Source organism: Zonotrichia albicollis, chromosome 1, assembly GCF_047830755.1.
Source record: "Zonotrichia albicollis isolate bZonAlb1 chromosome 1, bZonAlb1.hap1, whole genome shotgun sequence".
NCBI lineage: Eukaryota > Metazoa > Chordata > Aves > Passeriformes > Passerellidae > Zonotrichia > Zonotrichia albicollis.
In genome coordinates this window covers 29,848,975-29,861,895 of record NC_133819.1, presented here as the reverse complement: position 1 = coordinate 29,861,895, position 12,921 = coordinate 29,848,975, and the positions used below count along the sequence as shown (strand labels likewise).

At 37.4% G+C, this 12,921-nt stretch overlaps 1 protein-coding gene across 1 annotated transcript; it reads left to right on the top strand.

Moving 5' to 3' along the window:
* Window positions 1-1,143: 1,143 nt before the first annotated feature.
* Window positions 1,144-11,013, top strand: LOC102063987 (anterior gradient protein 3). Its single transcript, XM_005480844.3, has 8 exons — window positions 1,144-1,288; window positions 2,987-3,116; window positions 5,359-5,422; window positions 6,697-6,749; window positions 7,363-7,439; window positions 7,698-7,761; window positions 8,738-8,821; window positions 9,540-11,013. Exons 2-8 carry the CDS (start codon window positions 3,011-3,013, stop codon window positions 9,587-9,589), a joined length of 498 nt encoding a protein of 165 aa, XP_005480901.1. The 5' UTR covers window positions 1,144-1,288; window positions 2,987-3,010; the 3' UTR covers window positions 9,590-11,013.
* Window positions 11,014-12,921: the final 1,908 nt, after the last annotated feature.

Genomic DNA, 12,921 nt, shown 5'->3' with positions numbered 1-12,921 from the left:
GCCTGGGATGGAGTTCTGGCTTCACACTCCATTCATGTGTGGATGCTGAACAGAAGAAATCAAGGATAGGCAGCTGATCAGATCCCCTTAGCAAGCAGGGACTGAGCAGGAATACTGAAGGCATCCAGCTTGGTTTTACAAATTATTACAGTAGTTTTCTTTCAGCATAAAACCTTAACAACATCTTTTTCACCACAGCTGCCAATCTCTCCAGCAAGATTGACAAAGGCTGAAATTCTGACCTTCAAATATAGAGACAAATTGCTGAACATGATCCTGCTAAAGGGAACTCTCAGGTAACTCAGCACTAATTTCAGTCTATTTGATTGACTGTCTACTGCTTTATATCTTACAATAATAAACCTGTGCCATGAAAAACACAATACCTCAGATCTTAAGAACACATTATCTCAAAAATATTTCCATAATTTTGGAAAAATTCAGTATTTCTAAGAACAGTAACCATACAGTCCATATAAACAAATACACAGGAGAGGAAGACACAAAAGAGGATTGCTTCTGATTCCCCTGCAAAAGCTATTCAAGGAGGAGGAAAAAGGTGATCCAGTTCATTCCTTCTTTATGCAAAAGTGATGAATAAAGGACTTTGCCTGTATTCATGAAGTTCAGTAAAATTATATCAAGCATCATGTCCAAAAAAACCAGATATTTTAAAACTACAACTCCCAGGAGTAATAATCAGGTAGTTTAAACCATAGTTTTTTAATAAATAATTTTTATTTCCCTCTCAAAAAGAGAAAGAGAGTTTGTTTTATTTGTTAATTACACTTCTCTACACAAAGTAACCCTTGTGCCTTCCTATTAGGTTCATTCCTATCTTCAAGCACCAGTGAACTCTGCCATTCTTTGGGAACAAAAGCACCTCCAGTTCCAGCTTTCATTGGTGGTTTCTTTTTTCACTGGACAAAAGCCAGACTCAAACTGTTGGAGGGGGTGTTAGCAGACAGACACAAGCCACTATTTATTTCCAGTCCTCATACAAGACACCTGATACAAGCTAAGATGAAGAGAAATGCAAGGAATCAGTGTATAAGCATGGGAACTTGCAAGAGAGAAAGTTGGAGGCAAGACAGAAAAGCAAGGGGGAGGGTGAAAACACATCATTTTGGTTTTCAGCTCAGAGGTTCCTCTCATTTTTTCCCAGGTGAATGTGCTGTTGCTGCTACACAGAGACCTGGGCAGCTCAGGTGTTCTGTGCTTAAATAGCTGATTTTTAACTAACAAATTCCAGGAAAAGGACCTTCAATCAGCAGAACTGGTCACTGTGGTGAGCAAGTATTTCTCATTCTTAACTCTCCTTTAGTAAAGCAGTGAGGTTTTGTTCACAAATGCCTTACAAGCCTAGTTATACAAAAAGACATGTGATAGATGCATAGAGATTAGCGAGCAAATGTTTGTTCTGGCAGGGAATTGAAGCAACCTATGTGGTGTTGGCTGTCCTCTTTTTACCTGAAACAATTAAATAACATTGGAATATGCAGCATCAAAAATATGGAATATTAAATTTTAACTGCCTCCAGTTGCAGTTCCAAATCCTTCTTAATTTTCAATAGAAAATCAATTATTAAGCTTCAGATGATTTTACCTGTGATTTAAAGAGATTAACACTTTGATTGTTTTTTTATTAATACATCATGAAAGACTACTTCTTACCACAAAATTACAATTTATTTTTTCCTAGCTTTTGCATATTTTAATGTAAAAGTTTTTCTCCAGCCACCTCAATAGAATGAATTTCTCTAATTGAGATTGCCAGTTATTAGAAATGGAATGTTAATTTTTTCACAAGAAATTTAACTGCTAACAGTGATTCTGTGATGTGAAGAGAGCCATTAAAGCAGTACTTTTCATGCCTATTGGTCTTAAAATGTATGAAGCATTTTCTTTTGTCATTGCTCAGGGCTGCAATTCCATACTAACATCAGTTTGAAATGCAAGTTAGAGATTTTCTTTATCAGTACAGGCACAAATGTCTGGGGTGATATTTTTTTTTTTCTTTTTTGCAAAGCAGGGGTAGAGAGTCATTGTTATTATTATTCATTTGGTTTGGGGGTTTTTTATTCAAGTCAAAGTAATTTCTCAGTGGGGCATTCTGGTAGCTCCTAAAGCTCAAGCTCTGAAAAGTGGAATCTCCAGTAAGATGACTGAGAAGTATCCTGACCCACATGCATTCCATTTTTTAACTCAGTTGAAACCATCTGATATCCACCTGAGTATCAGATCTTTAATGCCTAGAAGTGATTGTACTGAAGAAAGTATACTTATCAATTAAAAACAATTTGGCTTTGTAATGCTTTTTCTCAACTCTTGCTTTTGTCCTCTGACTTTTATCAAGGTAAGAAGTTACTGAATTTCTTATAATGGTCTTGGTCAGGAAGAGAATACTCAACCAGCCAGAAACACAGATGAATTGTTTTATTCAGAAGGAGTTGAGCTGAATTTCAGTGTAAAATATGAAAAAAAGAATGGGAATTCTTTTAAGTGGAGACTTAAAAAATTACCGCAATTTCAAAGTTTTGGAAAGATTTGACAATTTAAAGAGTATTGTACTTGTGGCAAATTCTTGCCAATCTTCCTACTTAATTAAGAAGGATATTATGAGACATCTTTTGACAAAAAAGCTCCAGTCTAAAAAGAAATAAAAATCCCATGCTGTTACATATCACTGAAATGAAAAAACCTGGAGCAGTGTCTTGAAATTGCTGTGATCCAGTATTACAGCATTGTACTAGTTCATGAGAATCACATGAGAACAGTACCCTGCAGCCTCATTTTGCTGCTGAAACTAGCATTGCACAGCAAAATTAAGCACTTCCAGTTTGCATTTTCCTCACAAAGGCAAGCATTTCTAGAAAAAAAACAGAAGTGTCTCTGAAGTACAGATTGTTAGGATGCCACTAACATATTGATCTACACTGCACCAAGTGATAAATCCATGTGACTAAAGCTGTTTTTTGTTTCCCAGTTTCCTTGCATTGGAAGGGAAATAATGCTCCATTCTACACTGGCCTTGTCCCTCCTGCTAATTGCAGTCACTTCCAACCTTGCCATGGCAATTAAAAAGGAAAAACGAGCACCTCAGACCCTGTCAAGAGGTATTGTATGTTCACTGAATGTAGTTACCTCCTCACCTCACCATATAGACCAGCAAATATGTTTATTTTGAATGTGCATTTATAGAATCTGTATCTATATATACATTCCATAAATGTACAAACATATTTATTTATAAAACCTACATAGAATGCACATATACACTTACTGAGGTGTGTTTTCTTTAGTGTTAAGTGATGCTCTAATTAATATATGTTCTCATTCCAGATCATTTGAATCCATCAGTTTATTAAGCATATGACTGAGAGTGTCATATAACCTGAATATTTTATATATCTCATAGTAATCTAACAGAAGCAAATAACCTAAACTGAGTCTCTTAAATCAAGATGTAGGACTATCAGTGAAAAAATATTCTTTGACAGACCATTTGAAATATATGTTCTTATTGTAACCTACCACAACATCAGTTCCTATGGAACAAATTTTCTACAGACTCATTTTTGTACACAGAACAGTTTGAACCATTGGTGAGGTTTCCTGCATGACTCTTTTTTTTTTTTTGCTTTTCATCAGATATCCACTGCAAAGCATGACTGTCTGTAATTCACTTCCCCATGGTGCATAATTTTCAATCTGAATGTTAAATAAATACTCTGTTTTAATTTATTTATATCTAATCAATCCTTAGAAATCCAAGCAGAAAAATAGCTTAGCAAAGTTTTTCCCTTCCCCATCTTTCTCCTCCTTTTGGGACTATTCAACAACAACAAAAAAATCTTCATCTCTCTTCCTAACCTCTTTTGCAGGCCATGTTATGCCTGCAGATCCCATAGGATCTGAGTTTTCCCTATTCTGGCAAATTTGCACATCTCTCAGGCATTCCATCTGAGCCTAATTGCTCAGAGATCTTTTAACAAAACCATACACCACCTGGACTAGCCTAAGAGAAATTTCAAAACACTTTTTGCAAGCAGTGTCCCTGGGGAAAGTTTATTATCAATCTGGTATATGCTGCTTAGTTTGCCTGGATCAGGATTTGTTTTTTCCAGTAAGCCTAAATGAAACAAAAAGATAACAACATCTTTTGCATTATGTCAGATTTGGAAAGAAACAAACCAAAACAAAACAAAACAGAAAAAACCAGCAAACAAATTACAAAGTAGTCACAGAAAACAGATCTAACTTTTCTATTTCAGGTCTATTGGGATGCCTTGAGCGCTTTCCCTGTAATTTTCACAGTCCAAGGGAAAATGCTTGAACATGCTGCAAAACGCCCCCAGATTGCTGACTCCAGTGTGCAGTTCCCTGCAACAGGAGCTGCCAGCAGCCAGGTTTGGGAAGGCACTGGTCAGCATGCCAGAGTCCCACCATCACCCAGACAGACCTGTGCACTGAAACAGGACATGGTCTAGAAGTACCACAAGCAATTGTCCTGTGAGAAATCCAACAGCAAATCTGGGCTGGGCAAAGCACTGTCCAGACAGCACAGAAGAAACAGAGCTTTGACCTGGTCCTGGTCCAGAAACTGTTCTACAATTCCCATGAGGATTGTAAAACAATTGTCATGAATGGAGCCACACTGCCTGGGATACAGGGATCTACTATGCAAGGGCTGGCATCCTTGGGAGATGAAGGCATAAAACCAAGTGGTCAATTTGGTTTTTGAGATCTGCATATCCCCAGCTATGGATGAGCTATGAGGATTTTGTTTCAGTGGAGATTTTTATTTAACAACCATTCCTTTACTGAATTCTTGATTAAATTAAGGGCTTGCAACTTCAGGCATTAAAGTTACTTTGGAGTTAAGTGTATATTCCAAGACTGTTCTAATGATATTCATATTAAAACTGATCTTATTTGAGCTGTCATATTTTATTTTTCTCTTGTTATACACCAGCTTCTCTTTAAGTCCCAGGATCTACATGAAATACTGGGCAGACAATATGAAGATAGAAAGGACTAGGATGCTGATTTAGGGACTTCTGAGCATTTAGAAAGATAACCTAAAGTCTGTCAAAGGACTTGAAGTGGACATGCAACCAGATGATATTTTTTGGGGGGTTGGGTTGTTTGGTTGAGGTTTTTTAACCTTCTAGTGTGTCTGTCAGGAGATGTGAAATTAACATATCCACAATGTTAGAGAACTGTCAACTAAAAACCCCAAATCTTATTTACATACAAAAGTTAATACACAAAAACAAAAAATAAAAAAGAGAAAGAAAGGTATTTGTTATGAGTTACTTGCCTGGCCAGCAGCTAGACCTTTTGTTTTGTTTCTAGGGTGGGGAGATGAAATTACATGGGTACAAACTTATGAAGAAGGACTTTATCAAGCAAAGAAAAGGTAAGAGATTAAAAAGTAGCATGAAGACAAAGTTGTTACTTGGTCTTGCCAGAACACACAATAATGAGAGAGCAAGGAAACACCATGAGAGCTGACCTGCAGACCACCCAGTTAAATAAAGCAGACTCTGTCTAAAAAACAAAAGGGCCTCTAGGACTCATGACTCTGAAGCAACATCATGGGCCATTAATGTAATGCTGTCGTTTGTTTGCCACAAAAGAGATGTTGTCATTTAAATTATCAATCATAAATAGATACCATAATTTTTTTAACTACATCTATTGGGTTTTAATATTATGTACTTCTGATTACTTCCTTGAAATCTGTTACATTTTCTCTTGCATGGTGATCTACTGCCTTTGATGTTTCCCCCAATACATTCTTAGTTGGAATAGGTTCGTGATATATTTTCTCACCATCTTGATAGAAATAGAAGTTTTAAGCTGTATTCTCTGAGACTCAGATGCAAATATATTTGAGAATTCATAACAATACTTATTTAAATAATACAGTTCATTGTAGATCATAATCATGTAGCATGAGCTATTGCTCAATTGAAGGCAAATTATTTGTAAAACAAAAGACAATTAATTTCATGTACCCTGTGTGAAAATGGTTAGAAATTAACAACTCCTGATATTGAAAGCAGACCCAGCATTAATAACCAACCTGCTGAACAGTTAATATAGTTTAAAAAATATGGGAGGAAATGCATATAATTTGTTTATGTTTTGACATCCAATATATAAAATTTTAACACTTTATCAAACTATTTACAGAAGATAAGTAATATGCTATATATCTGTTCAAAAAACCTTAAAACACAAGAAAATTTTCATGGAAAGTATTTGATGATAAACCCAATCTTATAAAATCTATTTTATTCTAATTCATGTACATAATTTTTATTTTCTTAACCCTGGAGAAATTCACACCTAAGCAACATTAAATACCTATTTAATCTGATTATTTACTACCTGGAAATGAAATTATGGTGGATCTGTTATTTCTTTCTTCTAGAATCTCTTACTATAGACAGAATTTAGACATTTAGACATAGAAACTCTGTTTCTCTATTTCTTTCTTTTATGAAGTGCTTATGCTCTTTTCCCTTGCTCAGAAATTTCTATAATATTTTACAGAATGCTTATATGGTTTTACTGTGGGTTAACATAAGATTAAATGCAATTTGCCTTTTTCAGTCAGCTAGTAAAATCCTCCCTCTGAATACATGTCAAATGACCTAACTATATCTTTTATTATTATTAATACAGTAACAAGCCGCTAATGGTAATTCATCATTTGGAAGACTGTCAATACTGCCAAGGTAACTTTGATTTTTTGTGTGTTAAAATCTTGTGAATATTTTTATAAGAAACTGAACCTATCCATGTATTTACATTGCACTTACTGAAAATTATTCAGAAAATGAAATTACTGTTATTTACAGAAACTCCATTATGAAACTACACAATAATGAGCATGAAACATTCTCGCTGCTGCTGTACTGCTATCCCAAATGCAGCACTCAGTTTAAATTAAGAAGCACAGATTGGCTACTGACTCATTGAACAGATTTAATATTGTTTAGCTCTCCTGAAATGGTAACTAAAGAAGGAAGCAAGGGCAGGGCTGCTGAAATTGATCTAACAAGAATTTTCTGAGAATAATGCACTTTTGTCAAGCCAAGGCATGGTGTCCATTGAGACAACAGGCTTCATAAATAACAGAAGAGAGCTTCCATTTTCATAGCCAGAGGTTGCAGTGCCACAGGCCAAAAAGCCCCCAAAAGCAGAGATAGAGGCCTGAAGTGCCTCCTCAGGAATGTGAATCAGCAGAGACAGGAACAATGCAGCCCAGTCTCTGGCCAGTGTGGTGCCCAAGCACAGATGGAAAGGCAGCGTTTGAGATGGATTTCAAAGTGATCCTGTCTTTTCTAGCACTGAAGAAAGCTTTCGCAGAAAATGAAGAAATACAGGAAATGGCCCAAAATAACTTCATTATGCTGAATCTCATGGTATGAAGGGTTTGGGGCGATTTGACTGGTATCGTTTCATGGTCTGTGTTTTCTCTTTCTTTGCCTTGTTTTACATGTCATTTTAGATAATTTATCTGACATTTTAGTTATTTAAGTAGAGGCAATTGTGCATGTGTATTCACACATGAGTAGTACCTATCTGATTTTGTCTTCTGGTATACAAGGTTATTCACAGGTGGTACTTTTCAGCAAAATTTACAGAAACATTTTAACAGCTAGCCTTAATTTTTATACCAGCATGAAACTACAGACAAAAACCTGTCACCTGATGGACAGTACGTGCCTCGAATCATGTTTGTAGGTATGTAAAATATTTATGTATCATTGAAGTTGTTATATCTGAATTATGCCACTGTTGTCCTGTGGGGACATCAAAGTGATTCATTTTGCCAAAAGAAAATCTCTCTGCCTCTGTTGGATACTTTGACTCTTGTAAACTTCCTCAGATTACAGATATATCCTGGAGGGTACTAATTTGGGCTTGAGAGCAGGACATTTAAAACTCTGTTATTATCTGAGCTTTTGCTCTCCATGCTTCTTTCTAGTGCTGTTACAAGACAAAGTTTAATGAAAAAAGTCAAATATCTGACTGAATGTAGATGGCTATAAAGTGGGCATTACCACAGAATAAATCAATAGTCAGTGGCATTTAAGGATTTATCCCATTTTAAAACTGACTTCTGGAATGGACCAAATTAATTATGCCCCAGATTGCCTGTTCCTTCTCAGTCGCTGTACAGGGAGCCTGGAGTGACTCCGTGATGGCATTCAGAATTCAGCCCACCCTCAGACAAAGAGCGGGGTAGTTTCAGCAACCAGTAAATTAATAATAAACTTGGAAGGGTAACTGAGAGAAGAGATGTTCACAACAATTTATTCCCACTCTGGGAACATTAGGAATCAGAAGATTTTCATTCTGAAGGCTCTAGGTAAGTCATGCTATCTATTGCCATAGATAGGCATGACCCCCACTATGGGTACATCCAATCAGATGAACCTCCTCTGAGTTGTAAACTCAGAACCTGCAAAACAGGATGTTTTTCTTTAAATATGAATGTGTAACCTAGCACTTTAAAATAGCTGTGTACTATGAAAATGAGCATTAGCTTTTGTTCAGGATTTCTCCAAGTAAAGAGCAGTTGTTTGGAGCAGAGCGTAACGGCCTCGTAATTGCTACACCGATGAAATCCCAAACAGGGCTGCCAAAGTAATGCCACACCATCACCCTCAGCTGCTGTGGGAATGGAAGGCAGTGTTTAACCCAAACCCTTTTTCAGACCCATCTCTCACAGTAAGAGCTGATATCACAGGAAGATACTCCAACCGGCTGTACACGTACGAGCCACAGGACATGATGTTCCGTAAGTGCCCCTTTGCCCTTTGTATTTCATGTTGTAAGCAGCCAGATTGCCCCATCCTGATCACTTGTGCTTGAGAATCCATTAGGATCTCAAAGAATAAATTCCTTGTGAGAGCATTTGCAATAAATTATAATGGTCTAACCTGTTCTAGCAAAACAAACACACGCATTGTCCCGTTGAATTTATTGGGACTATTCAAGTAAGAAAAATTGAAAGATCACAGGTGAGAACCTTCAGGATCAAGATCTGAGCAGTTTTATGGAGAATGGTGAAAGTCACTCAAAAAGTATCTGCCTGTACAATGTAAATAGCCAGTGGTGGGAGGGAACCAGCAAAGAAATGCAGGGGGTTATGTCTGTACCCCTAAGAGCCATATATCAGAAAGGAATGTGATTTTTCAGGTTGAGCCAGTTCTTACTCTATGCCATCTATTTGACACCAATGCAGTATCTCACCACAAATACACACTTCACATCTGATTACCCTCTTGCTGTTGAGAAATGGGGAGTTGAAAGGATTCTTGTCAAATCCCTTAAGTTAAACATTTTGATTAATGAAATTTTTTACTTTCTGTCTTAGAAGTATATTTGTACAATTAAAAAGCTCCACCTAGTTGGATTTAGTAAATTATTCACAATGAAATTGATTTATGGTCACACATTTTATTTTAGAGATTGATACTAATACATTTTCACTGTTCTTATTTATTTTCTTTCAGTAATAGAGAACATGAAGAAAGCACTACGCCTCATTCAGACAGAACTGTAACCAGTAACAGTGAAATGAGCAGAACCTCCACGAGGTGAAGCTGCACCTCTCTGTCTCTACTTACAAGCCGAACTTTTACCAAGCAGATTTGGTATATCAGATTTCATAAGAAATGTTTATGTGCAACTTGGAGAACAAAAATAGAATGACTAAAGCACCCGTTTGGAAAACGTGAGGAGAAATATTAAACACTTTGCAATTAATTATCTAAATAACTGAAAATTATGTTTTTAAGTGCAGCAAATTCAAGCTGTATTTTAGCAATCGAATTATGACTCAGTTAGGTGAGCTATGACTTCTGAAGAGGAGTTATAAACAATCTTTTTGACGTCTATTTGCAATTTATTACATGAGTTGATATCTGCATCTTGCCTCCCCATTTTAACTTTTATTGCAAGAAGCTTATTAATTGTTAGTGTACCCCTGCTTTATACAGTCATTTTTCATTGAAGGAAAGGAAACTTTGCTGTCAAATTAGACTGGAAAGCTCATACTACAAATTTTGGAATAGTTTACATAGGGGGAAAAAAAAACAAAACAAACCCACAAAAACAAACAAATAAATTAAAAAATAAACAAAACCACCCCACAACAACAGTGTTCTGGGCTTATCTTTCCTTTGTATAATCCTTTAATTTTTGTTGTGGTAGCTGAAAATGGAAGAGACTGAGCACGCAGTCTCAGTGAGGTGATAATAATCAAAAGACAGCTACGTGTTTTGCTGCAATAAAGATACAATGAAGCAAGAGAGATGGAAGGAGATAGACCCAGAAATCCAAACCTGAGGCTAAGTGATGTTTGTAAATTCTGGCATGAGAAAAATGAGGAGGTCTATCCTAGCTCTTGGCATTTAAATGTCATTTCAGTCATGGGAAGCTCAGCCCAGGCCATTCCCTCTTTTTCTGCAGCATTCCACCATAAAGTTGGCAGCTTACTGAGGGAATCTGGACATACAAAATCTTGGCAAAATTTTCACAGGATTACTGTATGCAAGGGTGGACACCTGTTTTGAGTTAAAAGCTAAAGTCAGCTGAAATGGTTTACTATCCCAGCAATGTGGGGGTTTGTTAGAGCAAAACAGTCAGCAATTCACCTGCAGCAGGAGCATGTATGTTATGTTACATGTAAAGCACCTGTGTCATTTTTTGGTGCCATCTGTGTTTGCTTGATGCTGCCTCTGTACATATGATGAAAGAAAGATGTCTGCAGGAAAGCTTAGCTAATTCACAATACCTAGTATTAATATGTCATGAGTGAGTTATATGGCACATATCCACATGTTCATAACTATGTAAAATTTGAATATAAGCATATATTCCAACAGAGGGGAGACAAATGGCCTCTACATGAAGGAAAAAAGAATATTTCAGTAATTAGAAATGTATTGTCTTTACAATCAGCATGATCTTTTTAACCTATGGGGAAAATGCTAGAAGTAAAATTAAACTGCAAATCTCATTCCTTTAATTTGTGCTGAGCTCTACTCATTTATGTCTTTATCTGCTCCAGATTTGGCAAGATTTCCCTGTCTGTGGTCATACCCTCTTTTGAGCATGCCGGAGATATTCTGGAGAAAGGACTGCAAACTAGCTACCAGAGGGTAGCCACAGCAGCCATTCACCTTCCTTTTCTCCGGGCTACACAACCTCTGCCACTCCTCCAGGAGCTTTGTGTTCCAGACCCTCCACCAGCTCCATTGCCCTTCCCTGGATGCGCTCCTGCCTTATTGGCCTTGCCCCAACCCTTACCCATAAACATCAACCCTGCCATCACCATCATCAAGCTCTAGGTTGTGACAAATCCCTAACATATGGGGCCACTCCACTGCCTCCCCTTCCTTGCCTGTCCCTTTGGAAGAGTTTACAGCCATCCAGCGCAGCACTCCAGTTGTGCCAGCCAGCCCACCAGGTTTCCATGATGGCAACCTACACCTGCTTTCCTGATTCCCCATGGCTTCCAGCTCCTTCTGTTTGTTGCCCATGCTGTGTGCATTGTGCAGATGTGCTTCAGCTGGGCTATTGATCCTGCCAGCATTTTGAGGGGAGAAGCCCTAATTCCTACATGCCCATTCCCAGGCACTCTGTGGTTTCTAATATCAATAACCCTTGTGTTTCTTCTGCCACATGGCTCTATCCCCTACCTCCACTGAGAGCAGACCGAAGGACCTCACCAGCACACTGTCCCTCAAACATTTGTGTGACACTACCAGACTGAACTCCAGGGAGCTGCTTTTACCCCCTTCCCTCTTCAAATCCAGTTTAAAGTTCTTTATTCCTTTAGTGGATCCATCCATAAGCAAAGAGGTGGCTGTCAAGAATGCACAAAGTTAGAATCCCAAAAGATTTGTGATATAGGACTGCTTGATCTCGCTTCACCTCAGGAAAGCTTAACTTCATAATCTCACCTCAGTGCTGTAAAAGGAAATAAATGATAGAATTACCACTTACTGAAATAATGGAAGAAACAAGTAATTCAAACCTTAGACCAGGAAGGCTACTGTTGTTCTACTCTTTTTTGGCATTTGATGTTGAGCCTGCAGACAGGAAACAAAGTATGTAAATTAAACAAAATACATAACTAAATCTTCAGAACAATGCAATGATCACTGACTCAATTGTCAGACAAAAGCTAGCCTTTAGATTTACACTGCAGTGAATGTTATTTTAACATTTGAAGCAAATCCAGATTCATTTCCAAAAGGATTATTGATAATGACTGCATCTGTAACCTTGAACAGCATTTGCTGCTTTGGAAGTTGGTAACAGTTTTAACAACCACTCATTCAAGCAGAGAGTAGCCAATTTCTACAGATGCCACAGGCAAATGAATTATGCCATGTCAGATGAAATCTCTTTGCAAAGTCAGTAAAGAGGATTTCACCCTCTTCTTTCCATTCTCAAATCCCCGTAAGTACCATGCTGAAATCTGTTCCCAGCCACAGCCTTCAGAAATGGGACTAAATCTTTGAGATTCTTAAAGACTCAGATCAAGTCCTTTTGGTGGAGCTAGATGTTCAGGTAAAAGACACCCTGCATGCACATATTTTTTATTCGCAGCTTAGTTCAACACTTATCCCTAATTTTAGAGCTGTTGCTACATTTCTGCCTTCTCTTTGAAGACTTTTTTGCCAGGTAATATTTCTGCTGATGGAACAGAAACTCAGATCTCAGATTAAGGTCTCATTGTTCTGAGATAAGAGACTAAACCTGTAACCTGTTCAATTGATTCTTTCCCCTCGTTTCCTCTGAAATGAATGGCATGATAGTCTGCTCCCTCTTTGATTCCTTGCTTCTCTGTTTGCACACCATACAAATTTGCTCACTATATTAGTG